Source organism: Scyliorhinus canicula, chromosome 3 (genome assembly GCF_902713615.1).
Source record: "Scyliorhinus canicula chromosome 3, sScyCan1.1, whole genome shotgun sequence".
Taxonomy (NCBI): domain Eukaryota; kingdom Metazoa; phylum Chordata; class Chondrichthyes; order Carcharhiniformes; family Scyliorhinidae; genus Scyliorhinus; species Scyliorhinus canicula.
Window position 1 is genome coordinate 73,312,509 of NC_052148.1, and position 22,782 is coordinate 73,335,290.

At 47.1% G+C, this 22,782-nt stretch overlaps 1 protein-coding gene across 6 annotated transcripts in view; it reads left to right on the top strand.

Annotated features, from left to right (window-relative positions):
* pdzd2 (PDZ domain containing 2) overlaps positions 1–22,782 on the top strand; it is a 599,663-nt gene that overhangs the window by 571,196 nt on the left and 5,685 nt on the right. For all 6 annotated transcript variants that reach the window (XM_038790713.1, XM_038790714.1, XM_038790715.1 and 3 more), the window contains 4 exons: positions 7,150–7,267; positions 13,415–13,516; positions 19,148–19,421; positions 22,635–22,769. In XM_038790713.1, coding sequence (XP_038646641.1) covers positions 7,150–7,267; positions 13,415–13,516; positions 19,148–19,421; positions 22,635–22,769 — 629 coding nt within the window. The remainder of the gene's footprint in view (positions 1–7,149; positions 7,268–13,414; positions 13,517–19,147; positions 19,422–22,634; positions 22,770–22,782) is intronic.

The window sequence follows — 22,782 nt, forward strand, 5'->3', positions numbered from 1 at the left end:
AAGGGGGGGAGGAGGCGGGAGGAGGAAGGAAGGGGGTGAGGAGGAAGGAAGGGGGGAGGAGGAGAGGGGGGGGGGTGTGGGTACCGGCCTTCAGAGGGAGGGGGACGGGGACGGGTTGCGGCGTTGAGGGTGGGGGATTGCGGCGTTGAGGGGGGGGGGGAACCCGGCGTTGAGGGGGGGGGGGAACCCGGCGTTGAGGGGGGGGGAGAACCGGCGTTGAGGGGGGGGGGAGAACCCGGCGTTGAGGGGGGGGGAGAACCGGCGTTGAGGGGGGGGGGAACCCGGCGTTGAGGGGGGGGGGGGGCGGCGTTGAGGGGGGGGGGGCGGCGTTGGAGGGGGGGGGCGGCGTTGGGGGGGGGGGCGGCGTTGAGGGGGGGGACCCGGCGTTGAGGGGGGGGGACCCGGCGTTGAGGGAGGGGGGGTCCCGGCGTTGAGGGAGGGGGGGGGGGGTCCCGGCGTTGAGGGGGGGGGGTTGCGGCGTTGCGAGAGATGGGGGGCGGCGTTGGAGGGGGGTAGGGGTGGTGGGGAGGGGGGTAGGGGTGGTGGGGAGGGGGGTAGGGGCGTTGGAGGGAGGTAGGGGTGGTGAGGGGGGGGGTGGTTAGGGTAGGGGGCAGCGGCGTACAGAGGGGGGGGGGGCGACGGTGCGTTGGCCCCGGGCATCCGTCGCCCCCCCCTCTCTGCCCGCCGCTGCCCCCAAACCCCCCCGATGGCCGCAACCCCCCCCCCCCATGGCCGCAACCCCCCGATGGCCGCAACCCACCCCCCCCCGATGCCCCCCCGATGGCCGCAACCCACTCCCCCGATGGCCGCAACCCACTCCCCCGATGGCCGCAACCCACTCCCCCGATGGCCGCAACCCCCCCGATGGCCACAACCCACCCCCCCGATGCCGCAACCCACCCCCCCCGATGCCGCAACCCACCTCCCCGATGCCGCAACCCACTCCCCCGATGGCCGCAACTCCCCGATGGCCGCAACCCACCCCCCCCCCGATGCCCCCCCATGCCGCAACCCACTCCCCCGATGCCGCAACCCACTCCCCCGATGGCCGCAACCCCCCCGATGCCGCAACCCACTCCCCCGATGGCCGCAACCCCCCGATGGCCGCAACGCAACCCCCCGATGGCCGCAACGCAACCCCCCGATGGCCACAACGCAACCCCCCGATGGCCGCAACGCAACCCCCCGATGGCCGCAACGCAACCCCCCGATGGCCGCAACGCAACCCCCCGATGGCCGCAACCCACTCCCCCGATGGCCGCAACGCAACCCCCCGATGGCCGCAACGCAACCCCCCGATGGCCGCAACGCAACCCCCCGATGGCCGCAACGCAACCCCCCGATGACCGCAACCCCCCCCCCCCCATGCCCCCCCATGCCGCAACCCACCCCCGACACTGAACGGCGTCAACCATCATCAATGGTTGACGCCGTTTTAAATCAACTGTGATTTTCGCCGACGTGACCCGTGGCCACGTCGGCGGGACTTCGGCCCATCCGGGCCGGAGATTTAAGGTCAGTGCAAATAAAATGAAATCCCGCCGGCGCCAGCTGTTTTCACAGGCTGCCGGCGGGATTTGCACAACGCCGGTTTTTTACCGGCGGGAGAATTCGAAAACCTGCGGGAGCGGAAATAACGCCGCTTCCCGCCAATTCTCCGACCCTGCGTGGGGTCGGAGAATCCCGCCCAGCGAGTGTGGAGAGGGTTGATGGGGGAGGGTGATGTGGGACCAAGTCAACGAGGCCGGGGAGATGGTTGACTGGGTGGATTACCTTTGGATGGGGTGCCTCCAATGATCCCAGGGGTTCCCTCCCTCTTACCTCCCCTGTAAAATTTCATTCATTCAAGGTAGGGCAGACAGGCAGCAGTAAACCCTCATATACCCTCTCTTCCCCCCCCCCCCCCCCCCTTTCAAATCCATTGCTGGGATAGTGTAAAACCTGCACGAGTCTTTTTTAATGGAAAGATGTCCCAATTCCTATCCACTCTAAATAGGACTTTCATAAATTTAATTTTATGTATATTAGTTAAATGGTCCTTTGTTCCACAGAAAACAATCCCAGACTATCAAATCTTCACAAATAGCTCAAAGTCTCAATTTCTGGCAACATCCTGACAAACCCCTTCTGCATCCTCTCCAACTTTGCCACCTACATTCGGCTCTGAGTCACAACTCTGGGCAAAAATATCAAGACAAAGCTCAGGTGGCTGCAACTATCATGTAAAAATAAGTTCAAGAAGATATTTAGAAATATTCAGCATTATCCAATGGATAAATATCATGCTAATTCAAACAATGTATTTTTATTTTTTGTTTGAGTTTTTTAATTTAAACCATTACTTTGGACATTCTAAATTTCAGTTATGGAGAAAACCATTTTCAGAGGGAACTTTGAGCAATCTGTGTAAACCTAGTAGTCAGAATACACAATCGGCAATTGATGTAAGATCACTTTGAACAACCGCCATTGTATGTAATACCCTTAACATTCTAAATGACATTCATAGCACCACTTACAGGAGTGATGGATATTGCAGGTACCTAGAATGAGGTTTTAATTAAATACATTTAATGTATAACAGATCATGATGGTGTTAGCAACTCAGTGTAATGATGGGAAAGTGTTACAGAAACTATGTGTGATCCTTACAATATATGTGATTTTTGCGAGTGGATACTTCCTCAGAAGCCAATGACTGTTCTGGCCAGCTGTGACATTGCCCCTACTCTCTTCCAGCAGTCTTCCCCAGTCACAGAATGCCATGCTTTTAGTGGCACTTGATGATAGAATGTATGACAAGGTGACCAACTGGCCAGGCCAGAGAGCCGCTTGAGGAGTGACTCAACAGAGGTCTTAAAAATTATGAAAGCTTTTGATAGAGTAGAGAGAGTGTTCCTACATGTGATGAGGTGCAAAACTAGACATCAATATAAATTAGTCACCAAGAAATCAAATGGCGAGAATGTGGAACTCGCTATCACAGGGAATACTTGAGCCAAATAGCATGAGTGCATTTACGAAGAATCAAGTTAAGCATATGAGGGAGAAAGGAGCTAACAGCTAATAGCTAAGGAAGGACGGGAGAGGCTTGAGTGGATCAGAAATGCCAGCATGGACTGGTGGGCTGAATGACCTGTTTCTGTGCTGTATATGTAACAGTCAGTAATTGGCTTCTTGCACTAAATTATCATCAAACGTATTAGTCTCAACATTATTAGGTCCACATGACAACAGTTGTGGGTAACTGCCTTCACAAGGTCCAGCTTTTAGGTAACCAGCTAAAATACCTGAAGCAAAATCCTGACCAGGCCAACGACTGTTCTGGCCAGCTGTGACACTGCCTCTACCCTCTTCCAGTTATTCTACAATGCTGACCTGGTGGTGTAGAATTGGCAAACAAGGCCATCCTTCTCACAACAACGTACGCAGCGCCATGCATTGTCACTTAGGCTGTCTGTCAGATGGGATGTTAAATTGACCATGATGCCATGGTACAAGTTGAAGAAGAGTAGGGGAGGTCTCTTGGTGTCCTACCAAATAACCAGCATCACAAAAACAAATTATCAAAGTCATTTTTATTTACGGGACCTTTCTTGCACAAATTGGTTGCTTCTTTGCCAATTTTACAACATTTAAAATTTTTTATGGAATGTTGGCATCACTAGCTGGGCCAGTATTTATTGTCCATCCCCAATTGCCCTCGGATTGAGTGGCTTGCTGCTGAACGAGTAAACCGCATTGCTATTGGTCTGGAGTAACATGTAGGGCAGACAGGACAAGGTTAGCACATTTCCTTGGTGAACCAATGGCTTCATGGTCACCATTACATTTTTATCAAATTCAAATTTCATAATTTGTTGTGGTGGAATTTGAACCCAGGTCCCTAGAGCATTACCCTGAGTATCTGGATTACTAATCCAATGATAATGCCACAACACCATCACCTCCCTGAGATTACAATTCAAAGGTTGCTGTGAAGTGCTTAAAGTTTGTGAAACGCCCTATATAAAAGGCAAGATTATTATATTGCCTGTCACTTCTTAACTTTCTAAGCCTTTTGTCCAGGCAAAAACTACCAAATTGAAACCTCTCTTGAACTGTTGCAAAGTCTACAGGGATTTGGTTTGCTCCCCTACTCTTCCATTTCCTTTCAATTGTCACAATGACTTTACATTTCCGGTGAACTTAATTTTGTAATTCCACCATTAATCTACAACCCTGTGCTGACCTTGCATGATGCTTGGAGCTTTGAATAGTCGTGTAATCCTTTTTTTTTAATAAACAATTTTATTGAGGTAGTTTTTGGCTTTGTAAACAGTTACAGACATCAACAGAAAGAAAGCAAAAAAGGCAAAAATGTGCAAACATCCATGTACTTTCAATACTTCAATCGTAACATACTGCACAAGCCCGCTCCTCTCCCACCGGTACTACCTCCCATTTTTTCCCTCCTACTCTACTCTACTCTACCCCCTCCCCCCCACCCCCTGCTGACGCTCACTCTCCCGCAAATAAGTCAATAAATGGTTGCCACCTCCGGGCGAACCCCTCTACAGATCCCCTCAAGGCGAACTTAATTTTTTCCATACCCAGGAAACTCGACATGTCCGCAAGCCACCACTCAGTCTTCGGGGGCTTTGAGTCCCTCCACGCCAATAGTATTCGTCGCCGGGCTATCGGGGAAGCAAAGGCCAAAACATCGGCCTCTTTCTCCTCCTGGACTCCCGGGTCTTCCGAAACCCCAAAAATTGCCACCCCTGGACTCATCACCACCCTTGTTTTTAGCACCCGGGACATAATCCCCACAAATCCCTCCCAGTACCCCCTCAGCTTAAAAACATGTGAACGTGGTTCGCTGGTCCTCCCGCGCACCTAGCGCATTTGTCCTCTATCCCAAAGAATTTGCTCATCCGAGCCACCGTCATATGGGCCCGGTGAACGATCTTAAATTGAATCAGCCCGAGCCTAGCACATGTCGCGGTCGAAAATACCCTACTCAGGGCCTCTGCCCACAGCCCGTCCTCCATTTCCCCGCCTAGCTCCTCCTCCCGTTTAAGTTTCAGTTCCTCTGTCTGGGACCCTTCCTCCCTCATGAGCACCTTATAAATACCCGAGACTCTACCCTCCCCTTCTTCCCCCCTAGAGACTATTCTGTCTAGGATCCCCATTGGCAGGAGGCGTGGGAAAGATGGGACCTGTCTACGAACAAAGTCCTGCAACTGTAGGTACCTAAAATAATTTCCCCTTACCAGCCCAAATTCCTCCTCCAAGCTCCTCAAACTCGCAAAGCTCCCTTCCAGGAACATATCGCCCACCCTTCCCACCCCCACCCGCCGCCATACTCGAAACTGCCCATCCATACTCCCGGGGGCAAACCGATGGTTGTCGCAGATTGGCGCCCAAACCGACGCCCCTGTCTCTCCTACATGCCTCCTCCACTGGCCCCATATCCCCAGGGTCGCCACCACTACCGGGCTGGTGGAGCACTTGGCCAGCGGCAGCGGTAGAGGAGCCGTGACCAGGGCTTCCAAGCTGGAGCCCCTGCAATAGTCATGTAATCCTGTTAGCACATTAACATTTAAATGTGATGTGCAGCAGTTATTAATAATTTCAGAATGAATAATACAAGTACATGAAAATCATCCCTTTATTTAAATATGTGAATGAGACTTGAGTAATTGCTTCCATTTTGCTTGCAGCAAACTTAGTTTATCTGGCTTGAAAAGAGGATCCCTGTCCCTCGGGTAACAGTAAATGTTACTGGCCTTGTTGTTGGACGAAAGTGACTGTGGGCAATCACCTTGACCGTTTTGTTTTAATTTAGAGTACCCAATTATTTTTTTTTCCAATTAAGGGGCAATTTAGTGTGGTCAATCCACCTAATCTGCACATCTTTGGGTTGTGGGGGTGAAACCCACGCAGACAAGGGAGAATGTGCAAACTCCACGCAGACAGTGACCCAGAGCCAGGATTGAACCCGGGTCCTCAGCGCCACCGTGCTGTTCTACCTTGACTGTTTTAATTGTTTATTTGATCACTCGGGTCAATGCAGGGCAGATTTCACAGAGGAGAATGTATATTAACATTCTTAGTGACAAGGTTGTCAGAGCCAAAACATCATTCTGTACAAAAAACAGCCCTATACTATTATATATTTTAATTGTTGGTTATCCTTCCTGAGCAGCTGCCAAGTTATCCTTTGGGAGAGTGCCACGTCGCTGGAGGTAGGGGCTTATTTTTAGCTCCTTGCCCAGACAGATACATTCCTTTTGCAGAATTTCGAGGGTTCCCAAAAACTGCAATGAAGTGTTAGCTAGTGTATAATTGAGAGATGAACAGACACTTTCAACACTGATGAAGGTTCAACTCAATTTTATTAACTACTCCTAACTAACACACGATGACTGTGGGTCTAAATGATGCTAACTTAAACTAGAGACCTAAGCCTTGTCCGAACCAGTTGATTCTCTCAGCACGTGTTGTAAGTCTGTGCTGGGCTGGATGAGTTCTTGTTACACTGAGAGGCAGCACCCAGAATGAGCGGGAACCGTGGTGCCCTCTGCCTTTATAGTGTGTGTATTCTAACTGGTGATTGGCTGCGGTTTTGTACATGTTGATTGGTCCCTGTGTGTGTCCATCAGTATGTGTCTGCACCATGATATACTGGTGTATATTATGACATGCAACACACACGGAGCCTCTGAAAAGAACTATAATTTCTATGCTACATGCAAAGTCAGAGTTGCGTTCTTTTTTTAAGGTAGTTTCTTCTCCCTGTCTATTCTCTACAGCATGCTCCCCCTGAGTACAGAGGGCAGAGCTCAGGCCTCTACTCTGGGATTTTCCTGCACTATCTCCTGCCGCCGTGATCTTCCAGGCCCGCCGAATGTCAATGGACTTTTGGCTGATCCACCACATCCCCCCATGATGGGGCCGGAAAATCTCGGCTCGAGTCTCTGCATTTCTGAAAACCAGTCATTCCTGGCCAGGAACATGCAACCAACCATTCCGGCTGCATCACGTGTGAACTGAAAGGAACTGATTTGTAGGATAAGATAAATCCATTCAACTGCGTTGTCTATTTGAGCAGCTTTGTAATGTCACTTGACCTACAGCATGCTTAAGCCTTTAAAATCTGTTTTCCAGTCTTGAAGATGTATCCCATTCCACCCAGGAGAAACAGAGAGTGCAAGCTGTTTTGTCCTCGCTAATGGCTAAAGCAGATATCACACAAATAATCCAGGAAGCCAAGACAGTAACTGAGGTGAGAAGTTTCAGCATTCTAAGTCGTCAGAAGTCAGGGTTGCAGGACACATTACAGATTTCTGTTTGGTTTTCTGTTGTTTTCTATCAGGTACACTTCTGATGTCAGTACCATGTAGGCTGGCATTACAAGAGACAAAAACTGTTGAGAAAGTTGCTGGTGGCATCAGCTTCCAATTTTAGTATTATTCATGCTTTGCAGTTCATAGAACATAGAACATAGAACGATACAGCGCAGTACAGGCCCTTCGACCCTCGATGTTGCACCGACATGGAAAAAAAAAACTAAAGGCCATCTAACCTACACTATGCCCTTATCATCCATATGCTTATCCAATAAATTTTTTAATGCCCTCAATGTTGGCGAGTTCACTACTGTTGCAGGTAGGGCATTCCACGGCCTCACCACTCTTTGCGTAAAAAACCCACCTCTGACCTCTGTCCTATATCTATTACCCCTCAATTTAAGGCTATGTCCCCTCGTGCTAGCCACCTCCATCCGCGGGAGAAGGCTCTCGCTGTCCACCCTATCTAACCCTCTGATCATTTTGTATGCCTCTATTAAGTCACCTCTTAACCTTCTTCTCTCTAACGAAAACAACCTCAAGTCCATCAGCCTTTCCTCATAAGATTTTCCCTCCATACCAGGAAACATCCTGGTAAATCTCCTCTGCACCCGTTCCAAAGCTTCCACGTCCTTCCTATAATGAGGCGACCAGAACTGTACGCAATACTCCAAATGCGGCCGTACTAGAGTTTGTACAACTGCAACATGACCTCATGGCTCCGGAACTCAATCCCTCTACCAATAAAGGCCAACACACCATAGGCCTTCTTCACAACCCTATCAACCTGGGTGGCAACTTTCAGGGATCTATGTACATGGACACCGAGATCCCTCTGCTCATCCACACTACCAAGAATTTTACCATTAGCCAAATATTCCGCATTCCTGTTATTCTTTCCAAAGTGAATCACCTCACACTTCTCCACATTAAACTCCATTTGCCACCTCTCAGCCCAGCTCTGCAGCTTATCTATGTCCCTCTGTAACCTGCAACATCCTTCCGCACTGTCTACAACTCCACCGACTTTAGTGTCATCTGCAAATTTACTCACCCATCCTTCTGCACCCTCCTCTAGGTCATTTATAAAAATGACAAACAGCAACGGCCCCAGAACAGATCCTTGTGGTACGCCACTCGTAACTGAACTCCATTCTGAACATTTCCCATCAACTACCACTCTCTGTCTTCTTTCAACTAGCCAATTTCTGATCCACATCTCTAAATCACCCTCAATCCCCAGCCTCCGTATTTTCTGCAATAGCCGACCGTGGGGAACCTTATCAAACGCTTTACTGAAATCCATATACACCACATCAACTGCTCTACCCTCGTCTACCTGTTCAGTCACCTTCTCAAAGAACTCGATAAGGTTTGTGAGGCATGACCTACCCTTCACAAAACCATGCTGACTCTCCCTAATCATATTATTCCTATCTAGATGATTATAAATCGTATCTTTTATAATCCTCTCCAAGACCTTACCCACCACAGACGTTAGGCTCACCGGCCTATAGTTACCGGGGTTATCTCTACTCCCCTTCTTGAACAAAGGGACCACATTTGCTATCCTCCAGTCCTCTGGCACTATTCCTGTAGCCAATGATGACCTAAAAATCAAAGCCAAAGGCTCAGCAATCTCTTCCCTGGCTTCCCAGAGAATCCTAGGATAAATCCCATCCGGCCCCGGGGACTTATCTATTTTCACCTTGTCCAGAATTGCCAACACTTCTTCCCTACGCACCTCAATGCCATCTATTCTAATAGCTTGGGTCTCAGCATTCTCCCCCACAATATTATCTTTTTCTTGAGTGAATACTGACGAAAAGTATTCATTTAGTATCTCGCTTATCTCCTCAGCCTCCACACACAACTTCCCACCACTGTCCTTGACTGGCCCTACTCTTACTCTAGTCATTCTTTTATTCCTGACATACCTATAGAAAGCTTTTGGGTTTTCCTTGATCCCACCTGCCAAAGACTTCTCATGTCCCCTCCTTGCTCGTCTCAGCTCTCTCTTTAGATCCTTCCTCGCTTCCTTGTAACTATCAAGCGCCCCAACTGAAACTTCATGCCTCATCTTCACATAGGCCTCCTTCTTCCTCTTAACAAGAGATTCCACTTCTTTGGTAAACCACGGTTCCCTCGCTCGACCCCTTCCTCCCTGCCTGACTGGTACGTACTTATCAAGAACATGCAATAGCTGTTCCTTGAACAAGCTCCACATATCCAGTGTGCCAAACCTTGCAGCCTACTTCTCCAACCAACACATCCTAAGTCATGTCTAATGGCATCATAATTGCCCTTCCCCCAGCTATAACTCTTGCCCTGCGGGGTATACTTATCCCTTTCCATCACTAACGTAAAGGTCACCGAATTGTGGTCACTGTTTCCAAAGTGCTCACCTACCTCCAGATCTAACACCTGGCCTGGTTCATTACCCAAAACCAAATCCAATGTGGCCTCGCCTCTTGTTGGCCTGTCAACATATTGTGTCAGGAAACCCTCCTGCACACATTGTACAAAGAACGACCCATCTAATGTACTCGAACTATATCTTTTCCAGTCAATATTTGGAAAGTTAAAGTCTCCCATAACAACTACCCTGTTACTTTCGCTCTTTTCCAGAATCATCTTCGCCATCCTTTCCTCTACATCCCTAGTTCTTTGGGGGAAAAGTAACTATTTGCAATAACGTTTCTCATTTTAATGTCAACTGCTTAATATTGAAGCATAAGTTTCACAGCAGGATTGGAGACCCGTGTGTCTCATTTTGTATACCTGCCGCTCAGAAATGACAGTGTATATTATTGTAGCACCTTTCCAGCAGCTAACTTAATTACCCACAAATGCCTTGTGGGGTGATGTTGGTCTTGAACGATAGAGCATAGCGTGGACCTTTACACCTGTTTTTTAAAGAAATTTGACAGGTTATAAAATAGGCTGCATTACCACTGAAGACAAAATTCACACCCTTTTGTGCCCTTTCTTGAGATCTGTGGGCATGCAATAATATTTTACATGCCTAGCAATTCTCTTAACAATTCTTCCTCAGCAGGGTAGCATGGTGGTTAGCATAAATGCTTCACAGCTCCAGGGTCACAGGTTCGATTCCTGGCTGGGTCACTGTCTGTGTGGAGTCTGCACGTCCTCCCCCTGTGTGCGTGGGTTTCCTCCGGGTGCCCCGGTTTCCTCCCACAGTCCAAAGATGTGCGGGTTAGGTGGATTGGCCATGCTAAATTGCCCGTAGTGTCCTAATAAGTAAGGTTAAGGGGGGGGGGGTTGTTGGGTTACGGGTATAGGGTGGATATGTGGGTTTGAGTAGGGTGATCATGGCTCGGCACAACATTGAGGGCCGAAGGGCCTGTTCTGTGCTGTACTGTTCTATGTTCTATGTTCTATGTTCTATTGTATTAGTCAATTCTGCACCAACAATGCCATTCACTTTTTAAAAGAAAAATGAGGTTTCCATATTGAACATCGGGCAGCACAGTAGCATTGTGGATAGCACAATTGCTTCACAGCTCCAGGGTCCCAGGTTCGATTCCGGCTTGGGTCACTGTCTGTGCGGAGTCTGCACATCCTCCCCGTGTGTGCGTGGGTTTCCTCCGGGTGCTCCGGTTTCCTCCCACAGTCCAAAGATGTGCAGGTTAGGTGGATTGGCCATGATAAATGGCCCGTACCAGCCTCCCCGGACAGGCGCCGGAATGTGGCGACTAGGGGCTTTTCACAGTAACTTCATTGAAGCCTACTTGTGACAATAAGCGATTTTCATTTTCATTTCATTTCATAAATTTTCCTTTAGTGTCCAAAATTGCCCTTAGTGTTGGGTGGGGTTACTGGGTTATGGTGTTAGGGTGGAGGTGTTGACCTTGGATAGGGTGCTCTTTCAAGGAGCCGGTGCAGACTCGATGGGCCGAATGGCCTCCTTCTGCACTGTAAATTCTATGATAGATGCTCCTGCACATTGCAGCTATAACTTGCTTGCAACACAATGATATTACAGACTTTTTCTGTTCTTTCTATGTATTTTAACAATTGTTGCACTGCCGATGGCATTTTGATTTATTACCAATGATTTAAAAAAGGGAACTATTTCTAATGAATTGAATCTGATTTATGAATGACTGGTAATAGATAACAGAATCTTAACTCTTTTTAAAAATTGACTGACTGAAAATAATAGAATTTTGTTTCAGCAGTTGGCAAGCTAAACTGATTGTCCTCTGCTACTGCCAATTAAGTTATATCTCTAAATGAAATGTATCCTGATTCTGTCAAGTCGTGGGGCAGCACGGTGGCATGGTGGTTAGCATTGCTGCCTTACAGCGGCAGGGAGAAAGGCTCAATTCCTGCTTTGGGTGACTGTGTGAAGTTTGCATATTCTCCCCGTGTTTGTGTGGGTTTCCTCCGGGTGCTCCGGTTTCCTCCCCCAGTCCAAAGATGTGCAGGTTAGGTGGATTGGCCATGATAAAATTGCCCCTTGGTGTCCAGGGATGTATAGGTTAGATAGGGTTATGGGGATAAGATGGGGGAGTGGGCCTCGGTAGGATGTCCATTCGGAGCGTCGGTGCAGACTTGATGGGCTAAATGGCCGCCTTCTGCACTGCAGGAACTCTATGGTTCAATGGTTCTAAGTCATCTTTAACTTTACCAAGATTGCAAATGACACTGAGTTATATGTTGCCCATTCAGTCACACTGAATGAAAATGTTATCTCACAGGCCCATTGTCGACTTCAGTCATTTTATTCTAGCCACAGGCAGGTTGAACTCGCGGCCAGTACAAGCCAATTCGGGTTGGATTCTCCGTTTAAGAGACTATGCTCTCCCGCCGGTGGTGAACTACAACCAGTTTGCAATCCTCCTGGGAACACAAACCAACAAGCAATTCCGTATTCCTTGCCATGCAATTATATTCCCTGGGGCGAGGTCACCCTATTACATGGGTTCATGCGAGGGACTCTCCCTTTTACAGGGGTCCCGGGGGAGGGGGGGGGGTCTCCCTATTCCAGGGGTCCCTGTGGGGAGCTCCCTATTACAGGGGTCCCTGATTGGGGGGTGTGCAGAAGGTAGTGCATTGTGTGGGGTTTGCCCTTAGCTGGGCTCAAATGGTCTCTACCAGCGTGGACCTTGCGGTGGACCAAGTGGATAACTCTCTGGGGGTCCACCACGCCAGGGCCACGCTGTTGGAGACCACAAGTGATCCACGCCACATGATCGGAGAATCATGGAGGGCCGGAGCACAAGGGGCCGGGTTTGCTAAATGAATACAAATGAGCTTTCATGCACCCACTGGCGCGCGGCATACCAGATTCCTTCGGGTCGGTGCCCGGCATCAATCCCGATTTTGCCCTGATGCCCAATTCTCCGTCCCATCAGGGAACGCGAAGCATGTGTCCTGGGACGGAGAATCCTGCCCAATCACTAAACTATACAGACCAATGTTATGGGTGTGTTTTGTGTTGGAATATTGAAATTGTGAATATGAACAGTTGGCAGCACTCTGCCCCGCTGTGTGAACTGGATTAATTTAGCCCAAGAAGTTCAGTAATATAAATGGAATCTATGTGCAGACATAATGGGCTGAATGCATTTCAGTATCAGGACTACATACAGAAGATCCTAACCTTGATGATGTCCAAGTCCAGCCCATCTCCACAATCTTCCCAAAGGTAGCCAATAAGAACCTGCTGTCAGGATCTCCTGTACGCAACAGCAATTTGACCCTGAGCTTCCATGTTGTATCACCCAATGTTTCTCCCGGACCTGTTAAGATTTTTATCTTAACCATCACCTGACCTTTAAACAAATAAAATGAGGGAAAATCCAGGGTGTGGTCCTTAAATGAAAAAATGAAATGAAAATCGCTTATTGTCACAAGTAGGCTTCAAATGAAGTTACTGTGAAAAGCCTCTAGTCGCCACATTCCGGTGCCTGTTTGGGGAGGCTGGGATGGGAATTGAACCGTGGACTATGGGATTCCATGATTGGCACCTGCCTATATTCAGGGAGAATATTACATTGGTTGTTTATAATGCAAAATTAGGAAAACACTATTTTTGTTTTATTCTGTGAGAATAGAGTAAAGAAGACATTTATATCATCGTGTTGAACAAAGAAGAAGGTGCTGGACTGGGTTTCAGTGTCGCAGGAGGGGTGGACCAGGAGCATAAATCTGTAACTGTAAGTATTGTGTGAAATAATTTTCTTGTAATACAATCTGTTGACACTAACATTGCAAGTGTCCTTTGATCAGGTCTTGCCTCACAAAGCAACCATGGTGTAAGGTTTCTGTCAACGCTACCTATTGCAATGGAAATGTCAGCTGGCGCCATCTGCAGGATTACCAATACATTGCTGGGAAAGTAACAGGCTGGAATCCAGTGAAACTCCCGGGAGCGGAAAATGAGGCGGCGGGGGCAATTAAATGGCAGTTTCCTGAAGGTGGGATGAAAGCTAGGAATTATGTTGGTGGTAGATTAAGGGTGGATCATGGTTCCCAAAGGCAAGTGGAGGAAACTTACTTTTAATGTCATGCCAACCTATCAAAACACATGGGGTGAGATTCTCTGGCCTTTCCATGGCATGTTTCTCAGCAGCGGGAGGTGGCCCACCATTGACCAGTGGCAGTAACTTCTGGTCCCGTAACTGTCAATGAGACTTCCCATTATATCCACCCTACGCCGCTTGGAAACCCAGGACAGGGGTGCGCGATTGGGGGACTGAAAGATCCCGCCGGTGAACAGCCAGAAGATTTTGTCCATTTTCACCATTTTAAATTGTATCTTTGTGATTAAATTGGCAGCAAAAAAGAATTTGCATGCCTTCATATTCATAGCTGATTGAAGGTGGTGTGCAGAGGGCCACATAGGCTTTTGGGTGGTTCCAAAGAACTCAAAGTGCTTTGGACTCAAAACGTTAACTCAGTAAATCATTTTCTCTCCTCACAGATGCTGCCAGACCGGCTAGGTTTTTCTGTCACCTCCTGTTTTTATTTCAGATCTCCAGCATCTGCAGTAATTTGCTTTAATTTTAATCTTTCTGGGGGACTTGGAGTGAGTTGGAGCTGCTTTTATTGTTTTGTTCGACCAGGGTGAGGCTGAGCTGTTGCATGAGCTGGGATGGCGGCTATCCAGGGAGGACAGGACATTGCAGTGCCAGGATGGGAGGGTAGTGATTGTACTGGAAGGTCAGTGCATTGCTGCACCAGGAAGGGACGGTAATGGCTATACAGGGAGGTCAGGTGTGGCTGTAGAAAGGATGTTCAAAAAAACTGCCGATTTTGTGTGAGCCACCATCACTGTAACTTTTTCCAGCCTCACAATCTGCCCAAATCTCTTTGCTGCTCTAATTCCCACAATTTGGAAATCTGAGATGTGCATCACTCTCACATTGGTACTTTCAGCTTCCATGGGGCTAAGATCCGAAATGTCCACCCTAAACCTTTCCAGCTCCCTCCTCCTTTAGGGCAATTAAAACCTACCTATTTGACCAGGCTGTTGGTAACCTATCCTGTATGAGGCTCACTGTCAGATTTTGTCTGGTAATGATCCTGTGAATGTTTTACGATGTTAAAGAAGTTTGTAAATGCAAGTTGTTGCTGCTGACTCATTGATTTAGGGAATTTTGATCTCCCTCTCACAAAGAAACAGAGACAGGGGTAGACTTCAGGCTGATGTATGCTACGGCTTGTAAGTGAGGAAGATATAACCAATAAGTTTTTGATTAGTTAGTCTGAAATAGATTTCTACCTGGAATACATGCAGAATTGTGTTTTATTGATTAACACATCCAGAGATTGGAAGGGAATAAATGAATCACACTGTGAAGGCAATTTATTCATGTATTTCATGTATAATAAAACATGAAACATTATAGGGGAGCAGAGCTGAGAGAGGATCACAATGAAAATGGGCAGATAAACATTTAAGTGGAGCAGGACAGGATGATAATTGAAGAGGGAAAACAAAACAAAGTGGTTTGGAAATGAGAAACTGTTGGACAAGAAATGATAGGAATGGGAGACAGAGCAGAGATCAGCATAGCTCACCATGAAAATGAAAGAAAGACAGACTCCGGAACTGAGGAGAAAAAACAAGTGGCAATATTTTAAAATAAGTAAGTTAAGTGTATTTTTTATATAGGTTGACATGTCTAAGTTGTTTATAATTGATATGTGAGTTGGTTTAGTGCAGGATTCTGATAGACCACAGCCTAAGTGGTCTTTTGCTTGGATTTTGCAAAAGATTAAAACTGATAGATTGTGGAAAAGAGTGAAGCAACACAGGTATTAAATACAGGTATATATAAATTATAGATTGTGGAAAAGAGTGAAGCAACACACGCAGCATGGTAGCACAAGTGGATAGCACTGTGGCTTCACAGCGGCAGGGTCCCAGGTTCGAATCCCGGCTTGGGTCACTGTCTGTGCGGAGTCTGCACGTTCTCCCCGTGTCTGCGTGGGTATCCTCCGGTTGCTCCGGTTTCCTCCCACAGTCCAAAGACGTGCAGGTTAGGTGGATTGGCCATGATAAATTGCCCTTAGTGACCAAAAAGGTTAGATGGGGTTATTGGGTTACGGGGATAGGGTGGAAGTGAGGGCTCAAGAGGTCGGTGCAGACTTGAAGGGCTGAATGGCCTCTTTCTGCACTGTATGTTCTATGTTCTAAAAGGCATACAAACAGAATGGGGAGCATACGACAGGATGTCTCGGATAGGGAGAGGGAATAGAAGTCTTGATGGAAAGGGTGGGGGAATGGAAGTCTTGATGGGGAGGAGGGAGCACCAGTTGAGGCACCACCCTCCCAAGGCCCATGAAGGGTGACCTATCTCATACCCCCGCCCTTTGAACCTCTCCTGCCAATCTCAAGATTGAGGCCAGATGGGAAGTGGCCCTCAAGGACCACAACTGTGGCAAGGGAGGGTGGGCTGGTCTAGGTCCTGCTTGCGCCACATAAAATTGTGGGCAAGTTGGAGGAAGAAGACCGGAAAGCCACCCAGGGAATTACATACATCCCTCGCATCACCACCTGCAAACCTACTGGCAGGGGATCGGCAATTTCTGTCCGTATAGAAGGGGAAACAGGCAGAATGTTAAGCCTCACCAGAATACAAACTAATACAGAGAACAGAATGTTTAAGATGTTTACAATGATTGTGAGAGAGAGAATGAAAATTAGAAAGACACAAGGACCAGGAAAGAGGAGAGCAACATAAAGCGGCAAAGAATTCCAGAGTGATACAGAGGTAAAGAAACAGTGACTAGGCTAGGGTAGAGTAGAGTAGGGGGATATTGAGGCAGGCCCGTGCGTGATCAGAGCCGTGGTTTGCACTACGTTTAATTTTTGTCTTGACTTCTTTTTTTTGTACTGTACAATGACACTTTTTCTATATGCCTAAAATACCTCAATAAAATTGTTTGTTAAAAAAAAAGAAACAGTGACTAGAAGAAGGAGACGCACCTTTATTTTATTTTGTTCTATAGAAAAGTCAGCAATGATGAAAAACATAGAACATACAGTGCAGAAGGAGGGCATTCGTCCCATCGAGTCTGTACTGACCGACTTAAGCCCTCACTTCCACCCTATCCCCGTAACCCAAAAGCTCCTCCTAACCTTTTTGCCAATTTAGCATGGCCAATCCACCTAACCTGCATGTCTTTGGACACCTGAGGAAGGAGCAGCGCTCTGAACACTAGTGTTTGAAACAAACATGTTGGACTTCTTACTGTCTTTGGACTGTGGAAGAAACCGGAGCACCCGGAGGAAACCCACGCACACACGGGGAGAACGTGCAGACTCCACACAGACAGTGACCCAGCGGGGAATCGAACCTGGGACCCTGGCGCTGTGAAGCCACAGTGCTATCCACTTGTGCTACCGTGCTGCCCACTGATTAACTGGTGGAACAGATAATTATGAGCATGTTGAACATTTCCGAGTTGAGCTTCAACAGTTCAGAAGTTTCAGTGTATTCCTAAATTGCTTAAGAGACTTATAATAGGTCAAAGTTCAGTTCTATCAGCTAATACAACAGTTCCCCTTCTGATCTATGCAGATGCGGCACTAGTGAGGTCAAATATTTCTTGATGTCAGTCATAACACCTATTATTACTAAAATGTAGAAAACGATAAACAAGATAGAGAAATTGGAAATAATCTCTACTTTGTAAAGATGAAGACACATTTTGCGGTGTGATCCCAGGCAGCGATGGATGTCAAAATATCTAAAACCACTGGAACTTATCTACATTATGCTGATTTTGCGAAATAATGTAATGTACAATCCATGGGGTTTTACTGATGGTTGGATCTTCCACGAACATAGAACATACAATGCAGAAGGAAGCCAGTCAGCCCATCGAGTCTGCACCGACCCACTTAAACCCTCACTTTCACCCTATTCCCATAACCCAATAATCCCTCCTAACCCTTTTGGTCACTAAGGGCAATTTATCATGGCCAATCCACCTAACCGGCACGTCTTTGGACTGTGGGAGGAAACCGGAGCACCCGGAGGAAACCCACACAGACACAGGGGGAATGTGCAGACTCCGCACAGACAGTGACCCAGCGGGTCGTGACCCAGCGGGTCGTTAGACTGCTGCTCTGCTTGAACTTTTCAGCACCCTGATCATGCTCCACATTTCTGGCTGGGTCTTCTGAACATGACTTCTTCCGAATGTGGAACTTACAGTCCTCCAAAAAAACTCCATCATAGCGCTGTAGCATTGGTGGAAAAGAAGCCTTGTCCTCTTTTTACGGCACTAGCTATCATATGGTCAGTTTAAATGAGCAGTGTGAATGTAAGGAAATGGATGAATGGGTGAATTGGTAGGGTGGTTAGGTGGGTGAGGTAAGTAGGTGGGTAGAGTGGCAGGTTGATGAGGTAAAAGATGATTGAGGTGGCAGGTGGATATGGTAGCATGTGGGTGAGGTAATAGGCTGGCAGGTGGGTGAAGTGGGTAGGTGGTTGAATAGGTAGGTAGGTCAGGAGGGGTAGTCACTCAGGCTGATCAGATGGGGGTTAGTGCGGTCAGGAAGGGTAATTGCGTCAGTTGGGGAGGGCCTAAATTCAAGGGGAAAGTTGGGCTGTCATGTTCAGGGGAGTAATCAGGGAATTGGAGGTCAAGATATTGGCGGGTCGATGTAAGTGATTGCGGGTTCAGATGTGTAGTTACCCAGTAGTTAGACGAGGGCTTTTCTGTCTAATGTTTTCTAAGTAACAATCCAGGTAGGTTCCTGGGAACTGTCCTAATTGACTCTAACTCCTGGTCGGAGACTTTTGCAGAGGGTACCTTGGAGCAGGGGAATTACCTATCAGAAGTTCAAATTTCCCGAGGAGGCCAGTGCGTCAGGACTTTCATGAGGTCCTGACTTGTATCTCGGGCTGTATGTCCAGTCTCCAATGATCCGGAGACTGGACGATCTGGGTCAATCTCAACTGTTTAAAGTGTTCAACACCAAAAGCACACTCCAGACTCTCTGGTGCTATATGTGTGAGCTACCTCTCCACATGCTTTATTTTAATTAATGATTTTACAGTTTATCAAGTTTAGGAAGGCAGAGCTAACCAAATTATGTTGCATTGTGGATTGTGCTTATGCGGGGAATCCCAATTGCAAGATTAAATTTGAAGGAACAATTTAAAACAAAAAAAAAAAATCCAAGCAATCCAACATCTGATGGGAATGTTAGTAGTAAAATATTGGTATTGAAAATATTATTGCAATACACTGCAAATAAAGGGTATGTTACATTTTGGTTTGATGTATTATAAAAGTCATTTCCTTAAAATCACAAATTTTCTTTGCAGATTCACAGAGTATTTTTAAGAGGAGTGGCAGCTCAGGAAGGCACCATTCAGCGGGGTGATTATATCTTATCCATCAATGGAATCTCTGTAATAGGCACAACACATGGAGATACACTGAATGCACTTCACCAGGCCCGCTTACCTAAACAGGCCATCATTGTAATTAAAAAAGGAAAGGAAAGGGAAGACATTTTCTCCAAGCCAGATTTATTGCTTCCTACAGGAAACCATCTCTCAACTGGAAGAGATGCTACCACGGAAACAGCAGGAACAGGTAGGTGGCCACCGCTCAGGCGATTAGTTATTAGTAATATTGTAATATAAGTGAATAACATTGACAAACATTTTGACAGCTCCTCTGATAGTCTGATGGCTAAAGGCACTAGTCAGTATGATACCGAGTCATATCTCAGATTTCATTTATATTTATTGAGTAGGCTTATAATAATCCTCACAATAGTGAGGTGTGGTACAATTGGGGTGATGTCAGTGTTGCGGACTGCAGAGGGGATAGATCAGTTGTGGCTCCCACACCTGGCCACTCCAATGTAGAATTCAAGTGAGAACAGCATCAGGCTCCACTCTGGTGGAATAACCTGCCAATGATCAGTATCTAGGTTCCCCATGATGAATGGTTGCTTTTGAGTACTGGCACCTGGGGATGAAAATGACAGTGTTCCATTCAATGCTGCCGTCAACTTTGACCTTGATATGTGAAAAATATGAAAGAAGATATTTGGATGAATTCCTCCTGATGGTTGTTAGTATTATTATCTAGTCACTAAATTAATCAGCCCTTTTACTCATTTTATACTTACCTACTTATCATCAATTTTGTCCACCTAGCATTGAATTTTCATATCCAAATCGTTTATTGAAAATGAGAGTAGTCCTAACACCAAGACCTGGGACACCTGACTCATCCACTCTATGACTGTACTCGCTGTTATCAACCACATTCTTATTCATAGGCCACTTTCTGACCAACTCCCAGCATGCAATCTGAATACCCACAGCTTTGAGTTTAATAGCCTTTCTTGCGATGCTGTTCGAAATTCCTTTTCGAACACAAGATACGCTGGCCGCACAATGTGGCTCCATTGCACTGTTGCTGCCACACTGTGGAAACTCCAGAAATGTCGCCCTGACCACTCCTGATGTGACCTGCCTGCCTGCCATTCTTATAATGATGCTGGAGTAGATGTGCCATGCATGCACCAGAAGCATGCAGAGTAGGCAGAAAGCCAGTTTCCCGGAAAGGAACCTATTGTTAGGCTGAAACATGATTTGGAGTTAGGGCATAGTCTGTAGCGGTGTAGCTGTTCACAGAGCGAGGAGGAGGAGGGCTCTCAATAGAAGGCCATGCCTACGAAGGGTTTTCAGAGAGCACCCCTGAAGGTGGAAGCAGTGTCTGAGACAGCAACACTTCACAAAGGAGACGGTCACTGAATTGTGACACGTTCTACAGCTGGATCTACAGCCACACAACAGGGGAAGGGCAGCATTGGCAGCGGCCATGAAGATCACCATAACCTCAATTTCTACACCAGTTCCTTCCAAGCAGGAGCAGGTGACAATGCCAGTATTTCACAGTACACAATGCATCACTGCACGAGGGAGGTGCCAGTGGCCCTGTACGCCAGGAAAGGGACATTTATCGTATTCCATCCTACCAGAGAGAAGCAGGAGATGAGAGCATTTGACGTTACCAGGCTTGTGAGATTTCCAATGATGCAGGGAGCCTCGATTGCATGCACGAGGCTCTGTGTAGTCCCCATATTAATGGTGACATATACCTCAACTACAAGGAATATCTGTCAATGAAAGTACAGTCCGTAAGATCATGCCAGGACACAGTGCCACTGAGTGTCCACTATTCTGACAGCACCCGTGATACATTGATCCTGCACTAGTCAACCATGCCCATTTACTTTAGCCACCATTACGAACCAGAGACTGGCTGCTTGGGTGACAAGGCCTACCTGCTCTTGACGAAGCTCTTGATTCCCTTCCACCACCCAATCACACATAGATATGGCACCTCGAATGCAAACAATGCTGCCACCAGAAAGTTGTGGAGCAAACCATTGGTCTTCGAAACAACTGCCTCAATTGCTCTAGGAAGGGCAACTCTATGTTTGTGGTGGTTTGTGTGTTCTTCATAACTTATAATTCTGTGATTCTATAATCTTGATCTTTGTGCTCATGTGTAGACCTGTCCTGCAAGAGAGGAGAAGGAATGTCAGTGGGTATATTGTAATGTGTTTGGGGATGCGCCTGCCATAGCTGAATAGCTGGAGATATGTGGAAGCTGTGAGAGGCTGGTGTGAGAGTGGCAGTGTTGATTAAACATGTGAGGGTGAGATGGGGCATCTGAACAATTGACCTGATCCTTATTACTGATGGGTGAGCGAGAGGGCTGTGATACATTGAATAGCGTGAGAGGTGGTGCTACAATGTTTAGGATTTGCACACCTTGATCACCCATGTGTGGTCATTGAACCTTTTCCAGAACTGCAGCCAGGTCCTTAGGGCCAGGCTTTGTAAATTGACATCCGTGATCACCTACTCTCATTCCCTAGGTCTCCTGGACCCATCTGGAAACATGACCATTTTCACATTGCCCTGACCTCTTGCACGAAGGTCTCCAGCACCACATCATTTTGCTTCATTTGCAATCTCGTTCTTTCACTCAAAGACTTTCTGATACATTTCCTGTTGTAGCCTGAGTGCAGCTATCTTTAAGTGGGGTAGGCAGGCCTTAGGAATTGCAAGCTCATTGTACATTGTGCTAGCCATGCACACTACTGGGTCCCCTGCTGAGCATATTTCACGCTGGTCCAGAAGCCACAATCATGTTCATGAGCATGTAGCACAGAGTTTGTGGGCTGCTTGCCTCAACTTGATGAAATTCAGAGAAATTGCACCAGCCCAGAAAAGGTCCTTGTCAAATTTTTAGCCCATTGTCTGATTACCAGTGTGAATTAGGGATAATTCTTCAAAAAGTTTAGGAAGTTAATTATACATAATTTTCCTCTTCTGGATCTGTGTTGGCTATTGTTTACCATGTTAATATTGTACAGTTTGTGTCTAATAATCAATTCCGTTATTTTGCATGGAACTGAATTGAGACTTTTAGGCCTGTAGTTGCCTATGTCTGTTTTGGATGTGGGCACTACATTAATCTGTTTCCACGGGGAGGGAAGTTTACTTCCGTATTGCAGCTTTTAGAGAGCACTAAGCAGACTTGGCGATTCCCCAGGGGAAGGCAGGGCTGTGAGTTTTAGATGACCTCTAGTTTACAGAGGACAGAATGTGGGAGGCCAGGCAGGCATGCACGGGAATAGTCAAATCTAGAGGTAATAAAAGCACGAATGAGAGTACCACCAGAATATGAGCTGACATGGGAGTGATGTTATGGGGGGGCAAGACTAAAATGAAGTGTCACGTTACCAAGTTAAAGTTGCACTTGTCTTGATTATCCCAGGCATGAATGTGGACCTCGGAGGGGCCATCACCATAGAGCTGCTGAAGACTTCTGCTGGCCTGGGATTCAGCTTAGATGGTGGGAAGGCTTCAATTCATGGAGACAGACCCCTGTATATTAAGCGAATATTTCAAGGTAAGTATTTCTA